Source organism: Vanessa cardui, chromosome 7 (genome assembly GCF_905220365.1).
Source record: "Vanessa cardui chromosome 7, ilVanCard2.1, whole genome shotgun sequence".
NCBI lineage: Eukaryota > Metazoa > Arthropoda > Insecta > Lepidoptera > Nymphalidae > Vanessa > Vanessa cardui.
Genome location: NC_061129.1, coordinates 5532060 through 5550654, shown reverse-complemented (window position 1 = coordinate 5550654; position 18595 = coordinate 5532060). Strand labels below are relative to the sequence as shown.

Genomic DNA, 18595 nt, shown 5'->3' with positions numbered 1-18595 from the left:
TCGGATATCTGGAAGGTTCGGTTGAGACTTGGCATTTTGACGGTGACATTCAGCAGCTGGATTAAACCAAATAATACCTCGGAACACTCCTCATGAAAAATGTGGTAGAAGAGGCAGAGTGATCCAAAATCTCTATGCAAAACCAAATGATCAAGCAGGTTGGAAAGGAATTGATCATCAATGAATTGAGCCTCTCTGCGTTGAATACATTCAAATGTAAGAAGCTGGTACAGGAGAACAACCGCCCAGAGGGGAGAGTAGTATTCCATATGAGTTTGAATTTGCGTCTAGTACAGTTTTAGGTGATCAGCCGACGTAAAGTACCGTCTTAACTTGCTGATCACACCAAACTATTTTATATTGCCAATTTACATCGAGTATTACATTTTTCTTGTAGTAAAGTGTTCATCTATAACACTTAAAAAGATAAATACAATAAATTAATTATTTACCTTTAAATTTCAAATATCATACCTAATTTTAACGGAATTTGTACAAATTTTATATATTTTTTAAACTTTTTGTGAAGTTTCATTTTTTTTAGATACTATTAGGTTATTATTATTATTAGATACAGTTTAAATACAACTCACTTATTAAAATATATGTCCAGTTTTTAAAAATATTTTTGTTTTATTTCACATTTAAGGAAAAAGTTTTGGAGGCTGGCAGCTCTACCGTCTGCGTCGGAACTCGGAAGTTCACTGCAAAATAGAAATAGATCACGAATCACGATTCATGAACTTATTATTGTCTTATCTATGTATTCGTATTGCAGTATTACTTCTCAATTCACAAAGAAAACTTCACCACTATTTGGATAATAGCGAATAATATTTGTTTTTTGTTTTGTAAATCCAATTCAAATTCTTGCCAAGGACATGGAAGACGAATTAGAAGACAGGGTTTTACACCAAACATACGTTTCGTTTATGAAAATCTTTTCGCGATTTACAAGTAGTGTTGCGTTTGACACTCCAGTGAGCTATTTATGGAAAATGGTGCGACTTTATTTACTGCGATCAGAAGTGCTAGTGTTCACCTTAGGTATAATTATATTCTTTATGTATCTTCAAACCATTGGACTATGGAGTCGAACCCTATTAAGCAGGTTGTCACAGGCAATGAGTCCTATCAGTGCCGTTCAGCGAATGAAGTTAATGGAAGGCTCTGACGCCGATAAACAAAGCTGGGAACTGAAAGGTTCATCAAGTGCAGCTTATGCAATCAAAGGCCGGAGAATGCATATGGAAGATAAATTTATTATTAACGAAAACATTAATAATACCGGCATTTCATTGTTTGCTATTTTTGACGGACACGGTGGGGAATTCGCTGCTAACTACGCTAAAGAGCATCTTATACAAAATCTTTATAACAAAGTCGTAGAATTAAGTGCTTTCAAAGAAGGCAAAACAGTCATCACTCCTCAAAGGGATAGTCCCGAAGAACCAAAGAAAGAAGAAACTGTTACTGTAGAACGAAAAACAAGTTTTAAGAAATCTGCAAGTACCGCCGATGATACATCTAAAAAAGAGATTACAGATCCTGACCTGTTGGCACAACTCTCTAAGGCGAGACCAATAATCACAAGAGAAGTTAGACCAGTTAAACCTGTAAAAAACATTGCTGTTCCACTTTCAAGTTATGTGGACAAGGGAAAGATAAACTATGGTAAATTATTGACAGATGAGGTCCTTGCTGCTGACAGGCTTCTAGTAGAAGCTGCAAAGAGATCTATGAATGTTGCTGGAACCACAGCTTTAATTGCTGTTCTAGAAGACAACTATCTCATTGTAGCTAACGTTGGTGATTCAAGGGGAGTTATGTGTGATAGCCGTGGTAATGCCATACCCGTGTCATTTGACCATAAGCCACAACAGGTAAGAACAGCATAAAACTTTTCCCATAAATATATATATAAAAATATACATATGTATTATATCTTTGTAAATATTATATTTCAAAGATGTTATATATTTGTAACCTAACCCTTTATTTTTCTTTCTGATAGGTGCGTGAACAAAAGCGGATTGAAGCCGCAGGAGGTTACATTGCCTTTAATGGAGTTTGGAGAGTTGCAGGCATTTTAGCGACATCTCGAGCTATGGGTGATTATCCTTTAAAAGATAAAAAATTTGTAATAGCCGATCCTGATATACTCACATTTAACCTTGATGACCACAAACCAATGTTCTTAGTATTAGCATCTGATGGCTTATGGGATACTTTTACAAATGAAGAAGCGGTAAAGTTTATAAAAGAAAGATTAGATGAACCAGACTTTGGAGCCAAGAGTTTAACGCTGCAAGCTTATTATAGAGGATCTGTTGACAATATTACAGTTTTAGTTATTAATTTTCTTAGTAGTCAATTCTCATTACAATAACCACTTTAATTTATTAAGTATTTTCTTTTGGCGTAGCTGAACCACAAAGAAAATATTTTATGACAATGTACAATACAAAAACAATCTACTGTGGTATTATTGGACATATAAGCGAAGCATGTTTTGGGAAAGAAACCTTTTAGGTTTGTATTTAATTGAATGTTAATTAATAAATGAGGAAACAAAGTCGAATTGAAAAGACAACCTTTTTACAGATAATACAAATATGTTTTTTAAAAATTTACCATTTTAAAAATCATAAAAATTCATTACATAATTTTATAATATAGTAAATGTTGTATTATGTGTATATATTTTAATATTAAAATTTGATAAATATGTACATACATGTCTGTTAGGGATAATAAATTGTATTTTTAATGTTAACAAAATAATATCATATTTTTAAAACTGAAAGTTGAAAACTATTTGTGTGGTTGTGATTGTTCCTTGAAAAATGACATCATGTTTGCAATTTTTATGCATAATTTATATTTAAGATCAAGTTTATTGTGTACTTAAAAATATTACAATTATTTAGACATTGTTTAACAAATTAACGCCTTATTAACTACTGTTCACCATCTTATATTTAATCTAAATTTAGTTTATGACTGGCTATATGAATAATCAGTTTATTAAAAAAAAACAAAAGGCTGGATGAATGTATAACTATCATGTTCTTTATCAATGTCACAAAAATATGAAATACAAACTAAGAAGACATATACTAACTTGCCAAATGAAAAAAAAAAATCTTTTTACACCTAACTAACAATTATTGAAAGAAGTAATAGTTATAAACTATGGACTCCTTCACATAAATTCCTTTAATAAAATATCTAACAAGATGTGTGGTTAAATAATATTGAATACTTATCTTGCCGTCTGAATGAAAAAAAATATGTGAATATTTCTATGACCATATTGTGTATATTACATGTGAAACATTTATATGATAATGGCCAGTTAACATTGGGTTGGTACCTATTGCTTTTTTCCTAGTTCTTATCAGATTTTATAATTAGAATTACAAACAATGAAGACCCATATACAATTATCATTTTTAATCTGTTTCTGTTACATTTATGCAAATCCAAGAATGCATTTTTATCCAAGCTATACTTTTATTTAGATACTCGTATTAGTTTTGAATTAGTTTACGTTTACCTTTGGTGCTAGTCATGAATTCTTCACTATTTTACATGTTATACATAATCCTAATTTAGTGCAATATGAGTGAATAGGGAATAAATTCCATTTTATCTAATGTTATAGACATATATGATATAACATTGATTTATCAAATTTCAAATTGATGTTGTATACTGGTAAAAATATTTTTGTATCCTAATGGACATTACCTTTCTTTTATTAGTCTTTATTCATGCTAATTGATGTTTTTAGTATATATAAATCTCCTTTGATGTTGACATTTATTATTATCATCTAGTTGGCTTTTATTAACTTGAGTGAAAATTACATATTATGTGAGATATATATATGTATCGTATATAGTTTTTGCCAAAATATTAACAAAATTTGGGGCCAATTTATTCTATTCTGTTTATTTTTCATGAAAGCTATAAATTTCACAAAGATGTATTGCGTTTATTAACAAGTTAGTTTACTTATATTTGCATTATTTAAGCTTAATTAGCATTTTAGCCCGCCTTATATTTTCGTTTGTTGCTTTACATATTTATATTTTGTTGTATTAAATGTATTGTATGAAATATAATTTGATTCTGTTGCAATATCAAAAAAATAATTCTGTTAAAATGTACATGCACAGGTACTACATAGAGTTCTTTATAAAATTTTCTCTACTGAAACTCATGCCAATTAAATAGTTTAAATTTTACAAAACTAAACAGGCGTAAACCATTTTCAATATGTACCTGCATGTATTTATGATTCTATAAGTGTATTTGAGTGTCTAAAAATATTAGAATTTATGAATAGTAACTTTTTATATGTGAAACATATGCAGGTGTAATAAAATTAAAATTTATCCTATTCAGTCTTTCAATGTACTGGTTTAACACCAAACACTCCTTTATGAAACATAATCAAGTATTATTTTGGGTTTTATTTTTATTAATTGGTGTATATGTAAAAAATATTTTAATATAAATGTTTTCGTTCTCTATATGTGATTGGTATCTTATTCATTTCATTATTGAGGGATTATTCAGTTACATCAAAATTATATTAAGTAATAATGAATCAATGTGGAATTTAAATTACAATAAAAATCAATTGAAACTTAATATTTATTAATATTATAATATTCATGTTAAAATTGAATTTATGTAGAAAGTTATCAATAAGACATGTTTTAAAGAGTAACAATAATTAGAAGTTGTCTAACAAAAAAAGAAACCAATCCACAATAAAGTTTGATATCTCACCTTGAAACTAACGACATATTTTTTTATTGATCATAAAATCAGAACGCAATACCACTCGTTTTATCTAATAAAAAAAATATATATGTAATTCTACTGTTAATTTCGTTTTTTTTTGTATATTAAAATTCTATTCTATGTGTTCAAATTGCTTGAAAATTACAGCTTGCCGATTTGGAATGGTCATTAAGGAAAAAGAAGTTTGTGTGGTGGTAATATGCTGACATACTCAAAATTGATTTTTTTGTTGTTTGGCTCCTTATCATTAAATAAGATCGTTGTACCTGGATTCATAAAAGATTAAAACTGAAAATACTTAAGAATTAGTTGTTGCGAATAATTGTACTTATTATATTTTAGCTGCGAAACGCGGGTAAATTGGGCGGACCTAAGGCAGTAATACATATTATCTCGCCTATTTACACCATGACTAGAGTTGGCAATAAGGTACAGCATAAGCATTAGAATTGAAATCTACAAACCCAGGAGCTTATTTGTCTAATATTACACGTCATTTTAATATTTCAAAAGGCACTGTAAATCAGAACTGCTTATAAAATATAGCAATATTTATTATTAATATTTTCTTAGGCACAATAGCTTCAATCTATATTGATTTTTACCAGTGCGTTATATCGAGTAACATTTTAATTTCATACAATGACCAATAATTGCTTGATCGTACAATTTCTACAAAATTTAATTCCATTACAAAAAAAAGAAACATTTAACATAAAAAATTATCTACCTACATAAAAAACTAAAGAACACAAAATGCATTTACACTGCACTCAAACATAAATTGTGAAACAAAAACATATTTAATTGTGATGATAATTAACATATAAGTTCTCGTTGCTTCAAAGGATTTCGAATTCATCGTCTGAATCATCAAACTGCCGATCCACTTCTTCAAATTCTGAAACAATAAAAATACTTACTAATAGAAATCGAACACATATAAAACATCGATAATACCTATGTGTGCCAAATAGTAGGACTATATCATAAAGACTACTGCGTAATAAGAGCAAAACGCCTCAATGACGCTCTTTCACAGATACACACTAAGAGAGTGATGTAGTCACACTCCAAATACGTAACATCATCATTAAATTTAATAAACCTATAACTATATTATACCAAGTTCCTGAAATCGGCACACTGCATAGCGCACTGATCTTATACTCAGCGAGGAGCATTAATGCTACTAGTGGATAAAAAATTCTAATTTAAAAATACCTGTGAAAAGAGTTGTGTTCTGCAAATCAATATCATTTATACTTGGTCCCCAGTGAGAAGGTCGCTTTTCACAAATTTCAAACAGAGGTTGGCTCTCTTGCATTAATGTATTCTCTATTGTTATGCACAGCTCATCAAAATCTCGTCTCGTTCGACACAGGAAGCACTAGAAAAAAAAGGCTTAATAAATAACTATAACTTTTGTCAGTATAATAAAATTCCCATTTGAACATGTTCTTTAATTCCATTTTCAGTCCTTAAATTCATTGTATTAAAATGGCGACTAAAAATCGCGATAAAATGGAATCTAAATAGTATTAATAATATGAATAATTTTTATATGTATAACAAATGAGAATAGTTAAGGTTCAAACATCACTTACCACTGCCACCGAAGGATCCATGGAGAGCATAGGTATTCTCGAAGCATATTTACAATGATATGTGCAATCCATTTCCTTCTGTTCATCTGTTATTTTATTCTGAAGACATTTAAGACTAATTAAATTATCCGAAAAACATTGCTTATAATTAAATATGGCTGAAACACAGTTATATTTTAATTATCTCAGACTAACTCTCTAAAGTTGACAAACAACCCATCTGAGAAAATATTTAATTTTTCATTTCCTTATTTATATTGTTAATTAAAATATGATTAAGTTTTCATACCTCAACTAAACCGGACCGTTGTGTTGTGTGTGGATCTAAGTACACAACTTCATCACCAACACAACCTATGAGGTATAGAGCCTGGTTGGGTTTACCGCCAATCACACCGACTGATTGCGGCGATTGGAAGCAAATCTAAAATTTAAAAAATGCTGTTATTGGCTCATAATCAGTTATATGCGTTATAAATAACCTAAATTTGAATTAGATACTGAGAATATATAAATTAAAAAAACTATGTTTATGTTGGGCTAAATTGATGATTAAACCCAAGTTTAGCCTAAAAAATCTATGTTTGTTAAATGAGTAATTTATTTATATTAACAAGTAATTATTGTTTTAAGTTTTTAAAATCAAAATATGTATACTTTATTTAAGTAAGTTTTACAAGACATTATATTTTTGAATCTCCTTTTTTTGCAGCATTATATTTAATTTGAAAGCATCTTTCTTCAAGAACAGTAACAGAGAAGTACCAATAAAAATTACCTATTGGCAAAGCAAAAACTTAGCTGTCTTCCACAATTTCTGGTACTACTCTCTAGAAGTTTGCTTCAAACCAAATTTTATCAACATTCAGGCACAGTCACTCACACAATTATAATATATGTATAAACAATAGTAATACATAAAATGACATATTAATTACAAAACATACCTTTAATCCATCAATATATACAGGGTTGATTTCACTTAGTCCAAGTCTAAGAGGTACTATTAATAGCAGTGGCATCCAATCTGACACAATAATATTGTCTGGGTTATCTGATGAGTCTCCTCTGTCATTATTCACAATGCATTGTTGCACTGGAATCAAAAGTATATAATTTTAATTTTGCAACAAATATACTAATATTATTTCAATTTAATTTCAGATAATTTAAGGAAATCCTTTTCTATAGTATACTAATCCTGCTAGTGGTAAAGAAACAAGAACTTAATAAACAAGAAATTTAGATGCATAAATATTTAGTGATGTCTCATCAAGTGTGAGTACCTACAAATGATGATCATTAATCCAGGAAATATATTCTTTATATTTTTAATCTATTTACTATGTAATTAATTCTTTTACTCATCCAGGTCACTAACACTAATTATATATTCCTTTATGTTGAATATATTCTGGTGAATTTTGTTGTATTAGTCTGTCAATAAATAAGCGGAGAATTTTTTTGCCTATTTATTTATGACACCAGTATGATTAAGATAAAATGTTTTAAAATAGCATACAGTATCTATACATACATGCACATAGATAGTTGTGTGTACTTACAGATATCTTCTTTAACAACAGTATTATCTAATGCAACATGGATGACCAGGGAACTCCATTTATCATATACAACTAGTTTTCTGGAAATTGATCATTAAAAAATATATTAGTTTAGAGTGCTCAAATACATTAATTAAATATCTAAGAATTTAATATCAAGTAACAAAATAATAATATTCTTTGTTTTTAGAGGTTTTGATATTTAAAAATAATAATAAATAATTAAATTACATATTTCATAAATTGGAATAAAATTACGTAATTATCACAATGACTTGGGTGAATATGATAACTTTTGAACTATATGTTCTGTATTACAACAATTAATTTTAGAATATTTTCTTACTTGAGCACTTGCGCAACAGTATTGGGTCCAAACCATTGACCAACTTCCTTTCCTTCACAAGCCCCCATCAATGCAACCTGATGAATTGAATATGGTGCTTGTTTCCTTTCTTCAAATCTTTGGACTATTTTCAAATATGTCGGATCTCTATAAGTTGACAAGTATAATATAAATAAAGTAAAATAAATGAATAATAAATTGTCCTTGTTGAAATTACCTAGTCTCTGGAGTCCATACCCAATCTGAGGATAAATGTATTCTCACAAGAGCTACTCCAAGTACCATCTGTCCACATCGTAACATACAACCCCACCCTTTGTCCGACGTGAGACCCTCATCCCCTATAGGGACAAATCCTTTTCTATACGTACACCAGATGATAGAACTTATATCACGCCTTATTCGGTCTAGATCTGAAAAAAAAGTCTGTTTATTCTTTTAATTCTGGATAAACAAAACGTTACGTAGGTTACGTTATAAATTACCTTGCACCGCGCTGTATTTTTTACCCAGTATCCAAACATTATCTTTTGTTTTAGGAATATCATCAGGCTCAACGTTATTTCCATCGGGCGAAAGATAGCATATATCAAACATGGCATCCATGTTTGAGCATATTTTTTTTACAATTACTTATTGTAAAATATTATATTATGTACAAAAGAACGTTAACAGGATATAACTTAACAAAACAGCTGACAAAGAAAGCAACTTCAGAAACAAATCACGACGTAGATAGAATACTGTTTATTATTATGTTTTGTAAACATGTCATTGCAGCTTGTCTCAACGTCACAAACTGTTACAATCCATATTGCCAGCTACTTAAATATTTTATTAAACACGAATCCTTCAAATTATAAATTATAAATATCAAGCATATTTAATAACATATTTAATGCAAATATCCAAAAATTTTTATTTTATGTGATATATATTTTGTAAGATATTTATATGTTTGTATGTATACGCACTCCACTTAAATAGGTAATTTATTTACTATACTAAACATATTATAGATCTATTATATATTTATCATATTCTAGGAATAGGATCATTTTGTGAAGACTTAATAGGTTGAATTGTAAAAGAAAGGTGTGTTTATACTATAACAAAACTTTCGTTTGGATCAGTTTATTTTCTTTATTAAAAAAAAAATGCCATACAACCATACAAGGGCTATTAATAATTCTTTAATTTTAAAATATATTATTTTCCTACAGTGCTATCAAAATGTTGTAGGTATTTAACACACGACTATATAAAGTTACAATGACATTAACTGACACAATTATGACAATGACGTAGGTAAACATTTATCATTTCAAAGTTTCAAAGCGTAATATAAGCACTGGCAGACCGCAATCTGCATAATATTTTGCGACAAGCGTAAAGTGTAGTCGTTTTTCCATTTTTTTTTGTTTTTAAGACAGTAATTTGGTTCTTGTAAAGTAATCGCAAAATAAAGTACATCAATTGATTATTTTAAAAAATATTATTCATTTTATTTTATAAATATGGAATCAAGTCCACTTGATTATGTAGCCCAGGCATGTATGGATTTAACTGATGCAATGGTATCTGCAAATAGTGAAGCTGAACGTGACTCTCTCATAGTAAACCACATTAAAAAAGTTTGGGCAGTGGTACCACCAATTGAAGACTTTAAAAAAAGTAAAATTTTAAACATTTTTAATAACATTTCCAACAGGCATAAGTAAGTAGACCATAAAGGAATGAATATTTTACCATAATTATATTGTAGATTTGGAGTGGGTGAATGTGTCTGAACCGCTTTCCCTTAATCAGCATTGTGCAGAAAAAGTTGTTGTTTTGGACTTTTGGACTTACTGCTGCATAAACTGCTACCATGTACTGCCAGACTTAGCACATTTAGAAAAACTACATAAAGCCGATAATAATCTGGTTGTGGTATGTTTATTTTTCTTCTTAATATTCTGTTTTAATTTTTTAAACAAAACTATCAGCATATTTATGGCTTCAGGTGTTATTATTCATATATGGCCATACATATAATCTAAAATATTATTCCATAATTATTAAATAGATAGAGAATAGTAGATTATAGTGAAATAACACACATAGAATTTAATTTTTTAGAAATTTATTACTAAGTTCACCTTGGATATTCATAATAATACCAAAGAGGCTTTACCAAGACTGGTCAATATAAAATAATGGTCAAGATAATTTTATGTATTAAAACATAAGCAATAACAAACAATACATTACAGTAATAGCTTAAAATTCAAGCTGTATTCAAGAGAACTACATTTAATTTACACCCATCTGGGTGAAGGCTGTATTAAAGTCTTATACAATTTATTTAAATGTATTTATTATCTGTTATTGTAAACAAAGAAACAAATCTGGGCAAGAAGCAGTGGATTTTCATATAATTAACTTATTTATTAGGACATTACTTTTAAGAACAATTGTGCATTACAGATTGGTGTACATTGTGCTAAGTTTAGTAATGAGAAGGTATCTGGGAATGTGCTGGCAGCCGTACAGAGATACAACATTCATCATCCTGTAGTAAATGATTCTGATAGTTGTATGTGGGAAACATTGGGAATAAGATGTTGGCCTACCCTTCTTATATTAGGTATGAATCCTTCATAATATTACATAAATTTAATTACTTTTTTTATTTAATTTTACTGTTATGATCTTTAAGATCATACATTTAAATCTACTATACAAAAAGACACAGGCTTATTAAACAATCACTCATTAATCATCAATAATCTTGAGAGGCTTTTAGAATAATTATTTTGATTTAATTAGTTTTATCATTTTCAGGTCCATCTAACAAGCCAATCTTTATCATAACTGGAGAAGGACACAGGGATGAACTTGTTTGGTACGTCGGTGCTGCTATACGACATTTCACATCACGCCTCTCGACAGTCTCACTGCCTGTGTCAATAAATACTCATTTAAAAACTAAGGAGAATAATGTCCTTTATTTTCCCAGTAAGGTTTGTGATAGTTTTATTTTAAAGCTATCTATGTTTGCGTTCAATGCTATATTCAATCCTTATTATGAATATTATGTAATAAGTCATTATCACAAGAGAATTTACATTCATTAATTTATTCATTTTTATTAGTGTTGCTATCCGACACAGCATGGAACAATATGACAAAAAATGTGAAATATTTCTTGCCAATTAAATGCCATATAATTAAATCACATATACATAACCATTACCATATTACAAATGTGCAGAAGAACCTCACATAGAAACTTTTTAATTTTAATTATACATAATTTTTTGTTTTATTTTAGCTTGCACTGAATCCATTCTATCGTGGTCGTGGGGAAGAGCCCTTTCTAGCAATATCGGATACCGGCCATCATCGAGTACTATTGACAGACTGCTCGGGCGTCATATTGCGTATTATTGGGGGAACTGAACCAGGATTTAAAGACGGAAGTAAGCATATTAATATTCACAAATATTTTTGTAAACATGTTGATTTAATACATAATTTGTGAATAAAAACCAGGCAAAACCATTTTTATAAGAACTATTGTTTGCACTCATTGCAAAATCACATATAGTAAATTTGAGAATAAATTACCTTTGTATATCATTTCCATTTTTTTATTGATAATATGTAATAAATAAAAATAGTGAACAGTAAGATCAATGTCAATTAAACAAATATAAACCAAACAATACTCAAATTCAACTCAAACTCCTTTACTGAATGGAAGCATTAAACTTACTTATTGATGTCAAATTGAACACCACTACCGACTCCGAAAAGAAAAACACTGTCCTGAGAAGAGTCGGCGATAGAAATTTTACAAACTGCTACATATAATCTTCATACTTTCATTAATTTATATCCCATCAAAAACATAAATGTAAAATGAGAGCCAAGTACAATATTAAGATATCAGGCTTGGTTGTTGACTTCAACGACAAAAAGAGTGAGATCTAAATGGGTGCCAAGTACTATGGCCAGTCCTGAATGTAATTATAAGTACATAAAACATAATTTATTTCCATAATTTAGGATAATATATTGTAGTCTAAGGTGCATATAGCACCTGATTACCTACCTGTATACCAAATTTATAACTTTCTAGGTTACCTGGAACTGGGAAATAGTTTTGATCTATAGGTCAGTCAGTGATAAAAATGACGATTCTTTGTCATTAATATCTAATTAATCGTTTGAGATGTGTTTATGAAATTTGGAGCACATATATATTTCGCAAGTCGTAATATATGTAAATTTGACGATTATGTCAAATAGTTTTTGAGTTATGAGGTGGCTCCAAATGGTTCGTGTAAAATTACACACGGTGCTGCTCGCCAGTTGAATTACCTGAAATTGGCTGACACGCTACCGCATGTGCATAGTATAACAAGTAATTAATGTTTGACTACTTATCAAACTCGAGCCAAGGGGAATTTGGGTGCGTGATTTTATCGGATCACGTTTTCCAGAATTCAACGAGGCGCAGTTCAACGCGCCGCAGGGCGTGTGCTGGCTGTCGAGCGCCGTGCTGGTGGTGTGCGACACCAACAACCACGCGCTGCGCGCCGTGCACCTCGACGAGGGCAGCGTCGAGGTGCTGGCCGGCACGGGCCGACAGGCCGCCGTCGGCGACAAGGGTAACCAAACCAACACCCCCCCCCCCCCCCCCCTCCGGCGACCTTAGCATGTTATAGTGTGATAGAATGTAAGCATGTTATAGTGTGATAGAATGTAACGGAACCAACGACACCCCCCCCCCCCCAGCGACCCTAGCATGTGATAGAATGTAACGGAACCAACGACCCCCCCCCCCCCCAGCGACCCTAGCATGTGATAGAATGTAACGGAACCAACGACACCCCCCCCCCCAGCGACCCTAGCATGTGATAGAATGTAACGGAACCAACGACATCCGCCCCCCCCCCCCCCAGCGACCCTAGCATGTGATAGAATGTAACGGAACCAACGACATCCGCCCCCCCCCCCCCAGCGACCCTAGCATGTGATAGAATGTAACGGAACCAACGACATCCGCCCCCCCCCCCCCAGCGACCCTAGCATGTGATAGAATGTAACGGAACCAACGACATCCGCCCCCCCCCCCCAGCGACCCTAGCATGTGATAGTGTGATAGAATGAAAAACTTTGTAACTCCGAAAACAATGAAGATAATATTTTGCTCGAATATTCCTTCGTACTGCACGAAGGAATATTCATTTAACATAAACAAATAGAATAAAATGTTTCAATTGATAACTTAACTGTTCCGTAGCTGCTTTTTGTTCATTCCGTGCTTTCTGTTTTTGTTTTTATTTTTAATATAATATGTCATTTATTTGTATTAATTTTAAGTGGAAACATGATTGATTTAAGTGTAATTATAATTGTTTGTTTCCCAAAAAATAAATAAATAAAATAAAATAAACATTAATTATTAATGTAAGGATGAAACAATAGTAAAGGTATAAATGATCGTATCTTTTATACAAATAGTTTGTTAAAAGACTATGCTATAGACTTATATTCGAAATGATTATTGAACCACTGTATAAATAAATAAAAATAAATATTAGACAACATCACATACATTACTCTGATCCCAATGTAAGTAGCTGAAGCACTTGTGTTATGGAAATCAGAAGTAACGACGGTACCACAAACACCCAGACCCAAGACACCATAGAAAACTAATGGTAATCTACATCGACTCGGTCGGGAATCGAACCCGGGACCTCAGAGTGGCGTACCCATGAAAACCGGTGTACACACCACTCGACCAGGAGGTCGTCAAAAGTATAATCCCTGATGGCGTTGCAGGGGGAAAATGTCTGGGTCTGCAAGCGCTGTCGTCGCCGTGGGACGTGCTGCTGTACTCCACGCCCGACATGGACATGTCGGTGCGGCCCGCGCCGCCCCCGCCGCCGCCGCCCCCCGGACACGCCCCCCTCGACAACGACAAGCCTGACAAGGAGAATGTTAAAGGTACTTATTTTTTTTTTTTGCAATCAAATGAAGTACATACATATTGTGTATTTATAGTCTTTTCCTTTTTTCCACATTTATGTTTTCCAAAACGGATCTTTAACATATTCATATGACATCTTTGAATTTTAACTTCCTTTCTCGAGTTCTTAGCCGTTGTTACGCGGTACTATTCCTGTATTTCTTTCTTCGTAGGATAAGAGTTCAAATATGAGTTAAATGGGAGTAATATTAAAGTTTCAGAAACTAATTTAGCAAAAAATGCCAATAAACATCGAGAATGTACGAAAACCTTACAGATTGGCAAAATTAGAAGTTCTTTGTATCCGATCGAAGGAAGAATTTATTCTCTCATTTTGATTAGTTAATTATCAATTGAATAATCATGTAGATATTTAAATTCACTTCAATTATTTTCATTACAGAAAAAGAAAAAAAGGACGAGAAACGCCGAGTGCTCTTGATCGCCTGCGCTGGCTCGCACCAAATATGGGCTCTGTTCCTTGACAATACCATCTGGTGGAAATATAAGGCATTTTCTGAGGGTAAGTTATTTTAGTTTAATAGTAAGCGGTTATTCTGGTATTGTAACAATTTTTATTATCTCTATATAATTAACGAGTAACTTTCGTTCTGAGGGTGTGTCCTTTGAGATCGCATCCTGGCTCAGAACGTAATCAGTGGGAGTTGTAGAGGTGCTTCCAAGTTATCTCCGTAACACTGATTATTCGGTTGTCTTTACGATGGCTTTCGTGACGTCAGTAATCTGTAATCAGTGACCCCCTCCCCCTGCAGGCACGTGCGCGGTGGTGGCGGGTTCGAACACTGATTTTTCGGTTGTCTTCACGACCACTTTCGTGACGTCAGTAATCTGTAATCAGTTACCCCCCCCCCCCTCCCCCTGCAGGCACGTGCGCGGTGGTGGCGGGTTCGAACACTGATTTTTCGGTTGTCTTCACGACCACTTTCGTGACGTCAGTAATCTGTAATCAGTTACCCCCCCCCCCTCCCCCTGCAGGCACGTGCGCGGTGGTGGCGGGTTCGAACACTGATTTTTCGGTTGTCTTCACGACCACTTTCGTGACGTCAGTAATCTGTAATCAGTTAACCTGCAGGCACGTGCGCGGTGGTGGCGGGCTCGGGCGCGGAGGCGGCGCGCAACAGCGCCTACGCCGCGTCGGCCGCCTTCGCGCAGCCCTCCGGCCTCACGCTGCGGACGGGTGAGTCCACCGTATCCATCTATTACATTACTTAATAAACGTGAAGTACTTACTTAAGTACTTACTTACTTAAGAGAGAGTCGAGATGGCCCAGTGGTTAGAACGCGTGCATCTTAACCGATGGTTGCGGGTTCAAACCCAGGCAAGCACCGCTGATTCATGTGCTTAATTTGTGTTTATAATTCATCTCGTGCTCGGCGGTGAAGGAAAACATCGTGAGGAAACCTGCATGTGTCTAATTTCATCGAAATTCTGCCACATGTGCATTCCGCCAACCCGCATTGGAACAGCGTGGTGGAATATGTTCCAAACCCTCTCCTTAATGGAAGAGGAGGCCTTATCTCAGCAGTGGGAAATGTACAGGCTGTTACTTTTTTTTTACTTTTACTTACTTAAGTAGTACTTAGCCTGTTAACGTCCTACTGGGCAAAGAACACCTCTCCCTTCTGGAGAACAGAGGATAGATTGTAGAGTTTAATCCACGCCGCTCCTATTGATACTTTGTTATTATTATATTTTTTTCGTAAATGTAGACGTCTTGAAAATGTTAATTGAAAAATAACTTTGTAATTAAAATATAAATTAATCGTTACTTCATAGTGTTATTATGAATAACTTGAATGTATGTCTTTTTACAGTGGCACCATAAGATGAAATAATAATGAGCTATTTTATACACAGGTACCAGTCCGGAAATATTCATAGCAGATTCGGAGAGTTCCTCTATAAGAAGATTAGCGCTATCTACTGGACAGGTCTCTACGCTATGTGGCGGAGATCGAAATCCTTTAGTAAGTATTTCAGTTCACAAAACACACACACACAACTACTTATGCTAAATAATTATTCCAATGTATAAAGAAAACGCTTCGATAAAAAAAATTGCCAGACTCGTATTGCTGGCAATTTGAGCCTTGGAATGTTTCTGAGATGGTTTTCCCACACAACCACGCACACACACAAGCACGCACGCACGCACGCAGGCACAAACAAACACATACACATACACGCACACAGGAACACTTTATTTACAACACCTATTGGTTTACTGGTTTTTGACCGCTGTTATTAAATGTTATTTTGTTACAGAATCTTTTCGCTTACGGTGACGTTGATGATGTGGGCATAGAAGCAAAACTGCAACATCCATTAGCCGTCGCTTACTGTGAGTCGAACAAAACTCTGTACGTCGCCGATACGTATAATCACAAAATCAAGAAAGTAGACGTCGGCCCTCAAAAGGTGACCACGTTGAATCCAACCATGATCGAAACGACCGACCCAGCTAAGTTCAACGAACCCTCGGGTCTCTCGACCAGTACGGATGGAAAATATCTCTACATAGCCGACACGAATAATCATAGCATAAAAATTCTGAACCTAGCCAAAAATGTATGCCAAGAATTCAAAGTACGTCTTCCAGATCCGAAATTCACCGAACCCGAGAATCTAATACTGTATAAAAATGACTTATTCGTGAACAGAAAATGCGGTAATCTCATAATATATTTCAATGTGAGCTTAGACGCTGAAACGAGAAGCGTTAAGTTCACACCGGGGGCGCCGCAGAACTGGCACGTCTGCGTTCGTGACGAAAATGATAAGGACGTGACGACTGACGACTTCGAATTCGTCGGTTGCTCGCATAAAGGCACCAAGTTGCCGGGCAGAGTGGAAATGAAGCTTAAATTCAGAACAGATAAGACCCATTATCGCTTGTACCTCAGCTTCCAAACGGCGCTGTGCGACGCTTCCGTTTGCTTTGCGCATTCTTTCACAATACGATCTACTATTTTAGTTCGAGACTCGGTGAAAATGATTGAATCTTACAAGATAACATGTAAAGTCAATCCCGTAAATCGAAATGAACAAAAATCGGAAGCTAAACTAACTAGTACGTAGGAAACTTAATTCAGTCTTTTCTAAATATTAGCATTTTTTGACGTCACGCACACTAATACATCTTGTAAGTAATAGCGACACTAACTCACACTAATGCAAAATAATACGCCGACAATAATTTATCGTGGAGGGGCGCGCCTTCGTAAGTAAATAGATCAATATGCGCTATCATTTGCCTGAACTAAATACCTGAATACCTGTGCATGAAGACTTTTTGCACACCTCGAGATAAATATCGACATTTGTACACTGTTACTGTTATTAGTTTCAAATGTTTATATGTTATACTGTACATATAACTAGATATTTTTATGAACAAATAAATTTGAATATATATTCAAATGATGTCTGACACAAATGCTTTAACGTGGATTTTAACAATTTAACTTGATGTTTTATATTGATTAAACAATTATCATTTAAGTTTTAGTGTCCAAATAGTAAATAGTTCGCTAAATTTTGATTTAACAGTCGGTTTGACATAAGGTTTATTTATTGGGTTATCCATAAGTAGCCGGTAAGTAATACTAATGGGGTAAGCATATGATTTTTCATTATTTTTATTTAACTGTAGTTTTAAGAACGAGATTTAAGTTAACATACGTTTTATACTAATATGCTGTTACGTTTTATTTTTTTTTAGATAAACGCAAAATATGTATATAAAAGTGTTATGTATTATTTTGTGAATAAATAATTAAAACAAAAGCTGTCGTCTTATTAAATAACTAGCTGTGCCTGCGACTTCGCGTTTATATTCAACAAAAAAGTTTTTGTTGTAGCCAAGTTGCTCCCTATTGCATCAGTTGTCAGCAAGCGAAAGTTCCATCAAAATCTGTCCAGCAGTTCCAGAGATTAGCCGGAACAAACAGTCAGACAAACAAAAATTTATAAAAAAATGTTTTTTTGATATATATGCCGTGCATATACATTTACAAAAAAAGTAGTTATTTTAATATAACATAAGGATTGCGGACACTCCAATTTTTTTATATGTACAGATTTAATGATGTCACTATGTTACTTGGTGTTGAAGATAAATAGAAATTATTTAATTAACTCATTAAGTTTAGTGTGATTATAAATCAAGCAAGACTGTTTATGTGTGGGTTACACATACATCGAAAAGGAATA

At 33.1% G+C, this 18595-nt stretch overlaps 3 protein-coding genes across 3 annotated transcripts; 2 read left to right on the top strand and 1 right to left on the bottom strand.

The window, feature by feature from the left end:
* Positions 1–674: 674 nt before the first annotated feature.
* On the top strand, positions 675–4408 carry LOC124530800 (protein phosphatase 1L). The gene is made up of 2 exons (XM_047105105.1): positions 675–1883; positions 2015–4408. Exons 1-2 carry the CDS (start codon positions 882–884, stop codon positions 2387–2389), a joined length of 1377 nt encoding a protein of 458 aa, XP_046961061.1. The 5' UTR covers positions 675–881; the 3' UTR covers positions 2390–4408.
* Positions 4409–4643: 235 nt separating this feature from the next.
* On the bottom strand, positions 4644–9130 carry LOC124530801 (cysteine protease ATG4B). The gene is made up of 9 exons (XM_047105106.1): positions 8822–9130; positions 8554–8749; positions 8337–8483; positions 7991–8070; positions 7373–7521; positions 6715–6849; positions 6426–6524; positions 6043–6208; positions 4644–5719 (listed from the first exon to the last, which is right to left on the bottom strand). Exons 1-9 carry the CDS (start codon positions 8940–8942, stop codon positions 5661–5663), a joined length of 1152 nt encoding a protein of 383 aa, XP_046961062.1. The 5' UTR covers positions 8943–9130; the 3' UTR covers positions 4644–5660.
* Positions 9131–9645: 515 nt separating this feature from the next.
* On the top strand, positions 9646–18094 carry LOC124531160 (NHL repeat-containing protein 2). The gene is made up of 11 exons (XM_047105633.1): positions 9646–10010; positions 10102–10268; positions 10806–10965; positions 11163–11341; positions 11653–11800; positions 12827–12994; positions 14175–14339; positions 14765–14884; positions 15455–15559; positions 16241–16350; positions 16649–18094. Exons 1-11 carry the CDS (start codon positions 9854–9856, stop codon positions 17459–17461), a joined length of 2292 nt encoding a protein of 763 aa, XP_046961589.1. The 5' UTR covers positions 9646–9853; the 3' UTR covers positions 17462–18094.
* The last annotated feature ends 501 nt before the right edge of the window (positions 18095–18595 follow it).

Coding starts and splice junctions, on each gene's coding strand:
- LOC124530800 (XM_047105105.1), top strand. CDS start 882: ATGGAAGACGAATTAGAAGACAGGGTTTTACACCAAACATACGTTTCG. Junction 1,884..2,014: donor TTGACCATAAGCCACAACAG/GTAAGAACAGCA, acceptor TCTTTCTGATAG/GTGCGTGAACAAAAGCGGAT.
- LOC124530801 (XM_047105106.1), bottom strand. CDS start 8,942: ATGGATGCCATGTTTGATATATGCTATCTTTCGCCCGATGGAAATAAC. Junction 6,850..7,372: donor TATATATTGATGGATTAAAG/GTATGTTTTGTA, acceptor TTTAAATTTTAG/ATTTGCTTCCAATCGCCGCA. Junction 6,525..6,714: donor AACGGTCCGGTTTAGTTGAG/GTATGAAAACTT, acceptor AAATGTCTTCAG/AATAAAATAACAGATGAACA.
- LOC124531160 (XM_047105633.1), top strand. CDS start 9,854: ATGGAATCAAGTCCACTTGATTATGTAGCCCAGGCATGTATGGATTTA. Junction 10,966..11,162: donor GCCTACCCTTCTTATATTAG/GTATGAATCCTT, acceptor TATCATTTTCAG/GTCCATCTAACAAGCCAATC. Junction 11,342..11,652: donor TCCTTTATTTTCCCAGTAAG/GTTTGTGATAGT, acceptor GTTTTATTTTAG/CTTGCACTGAATCCATTCTA.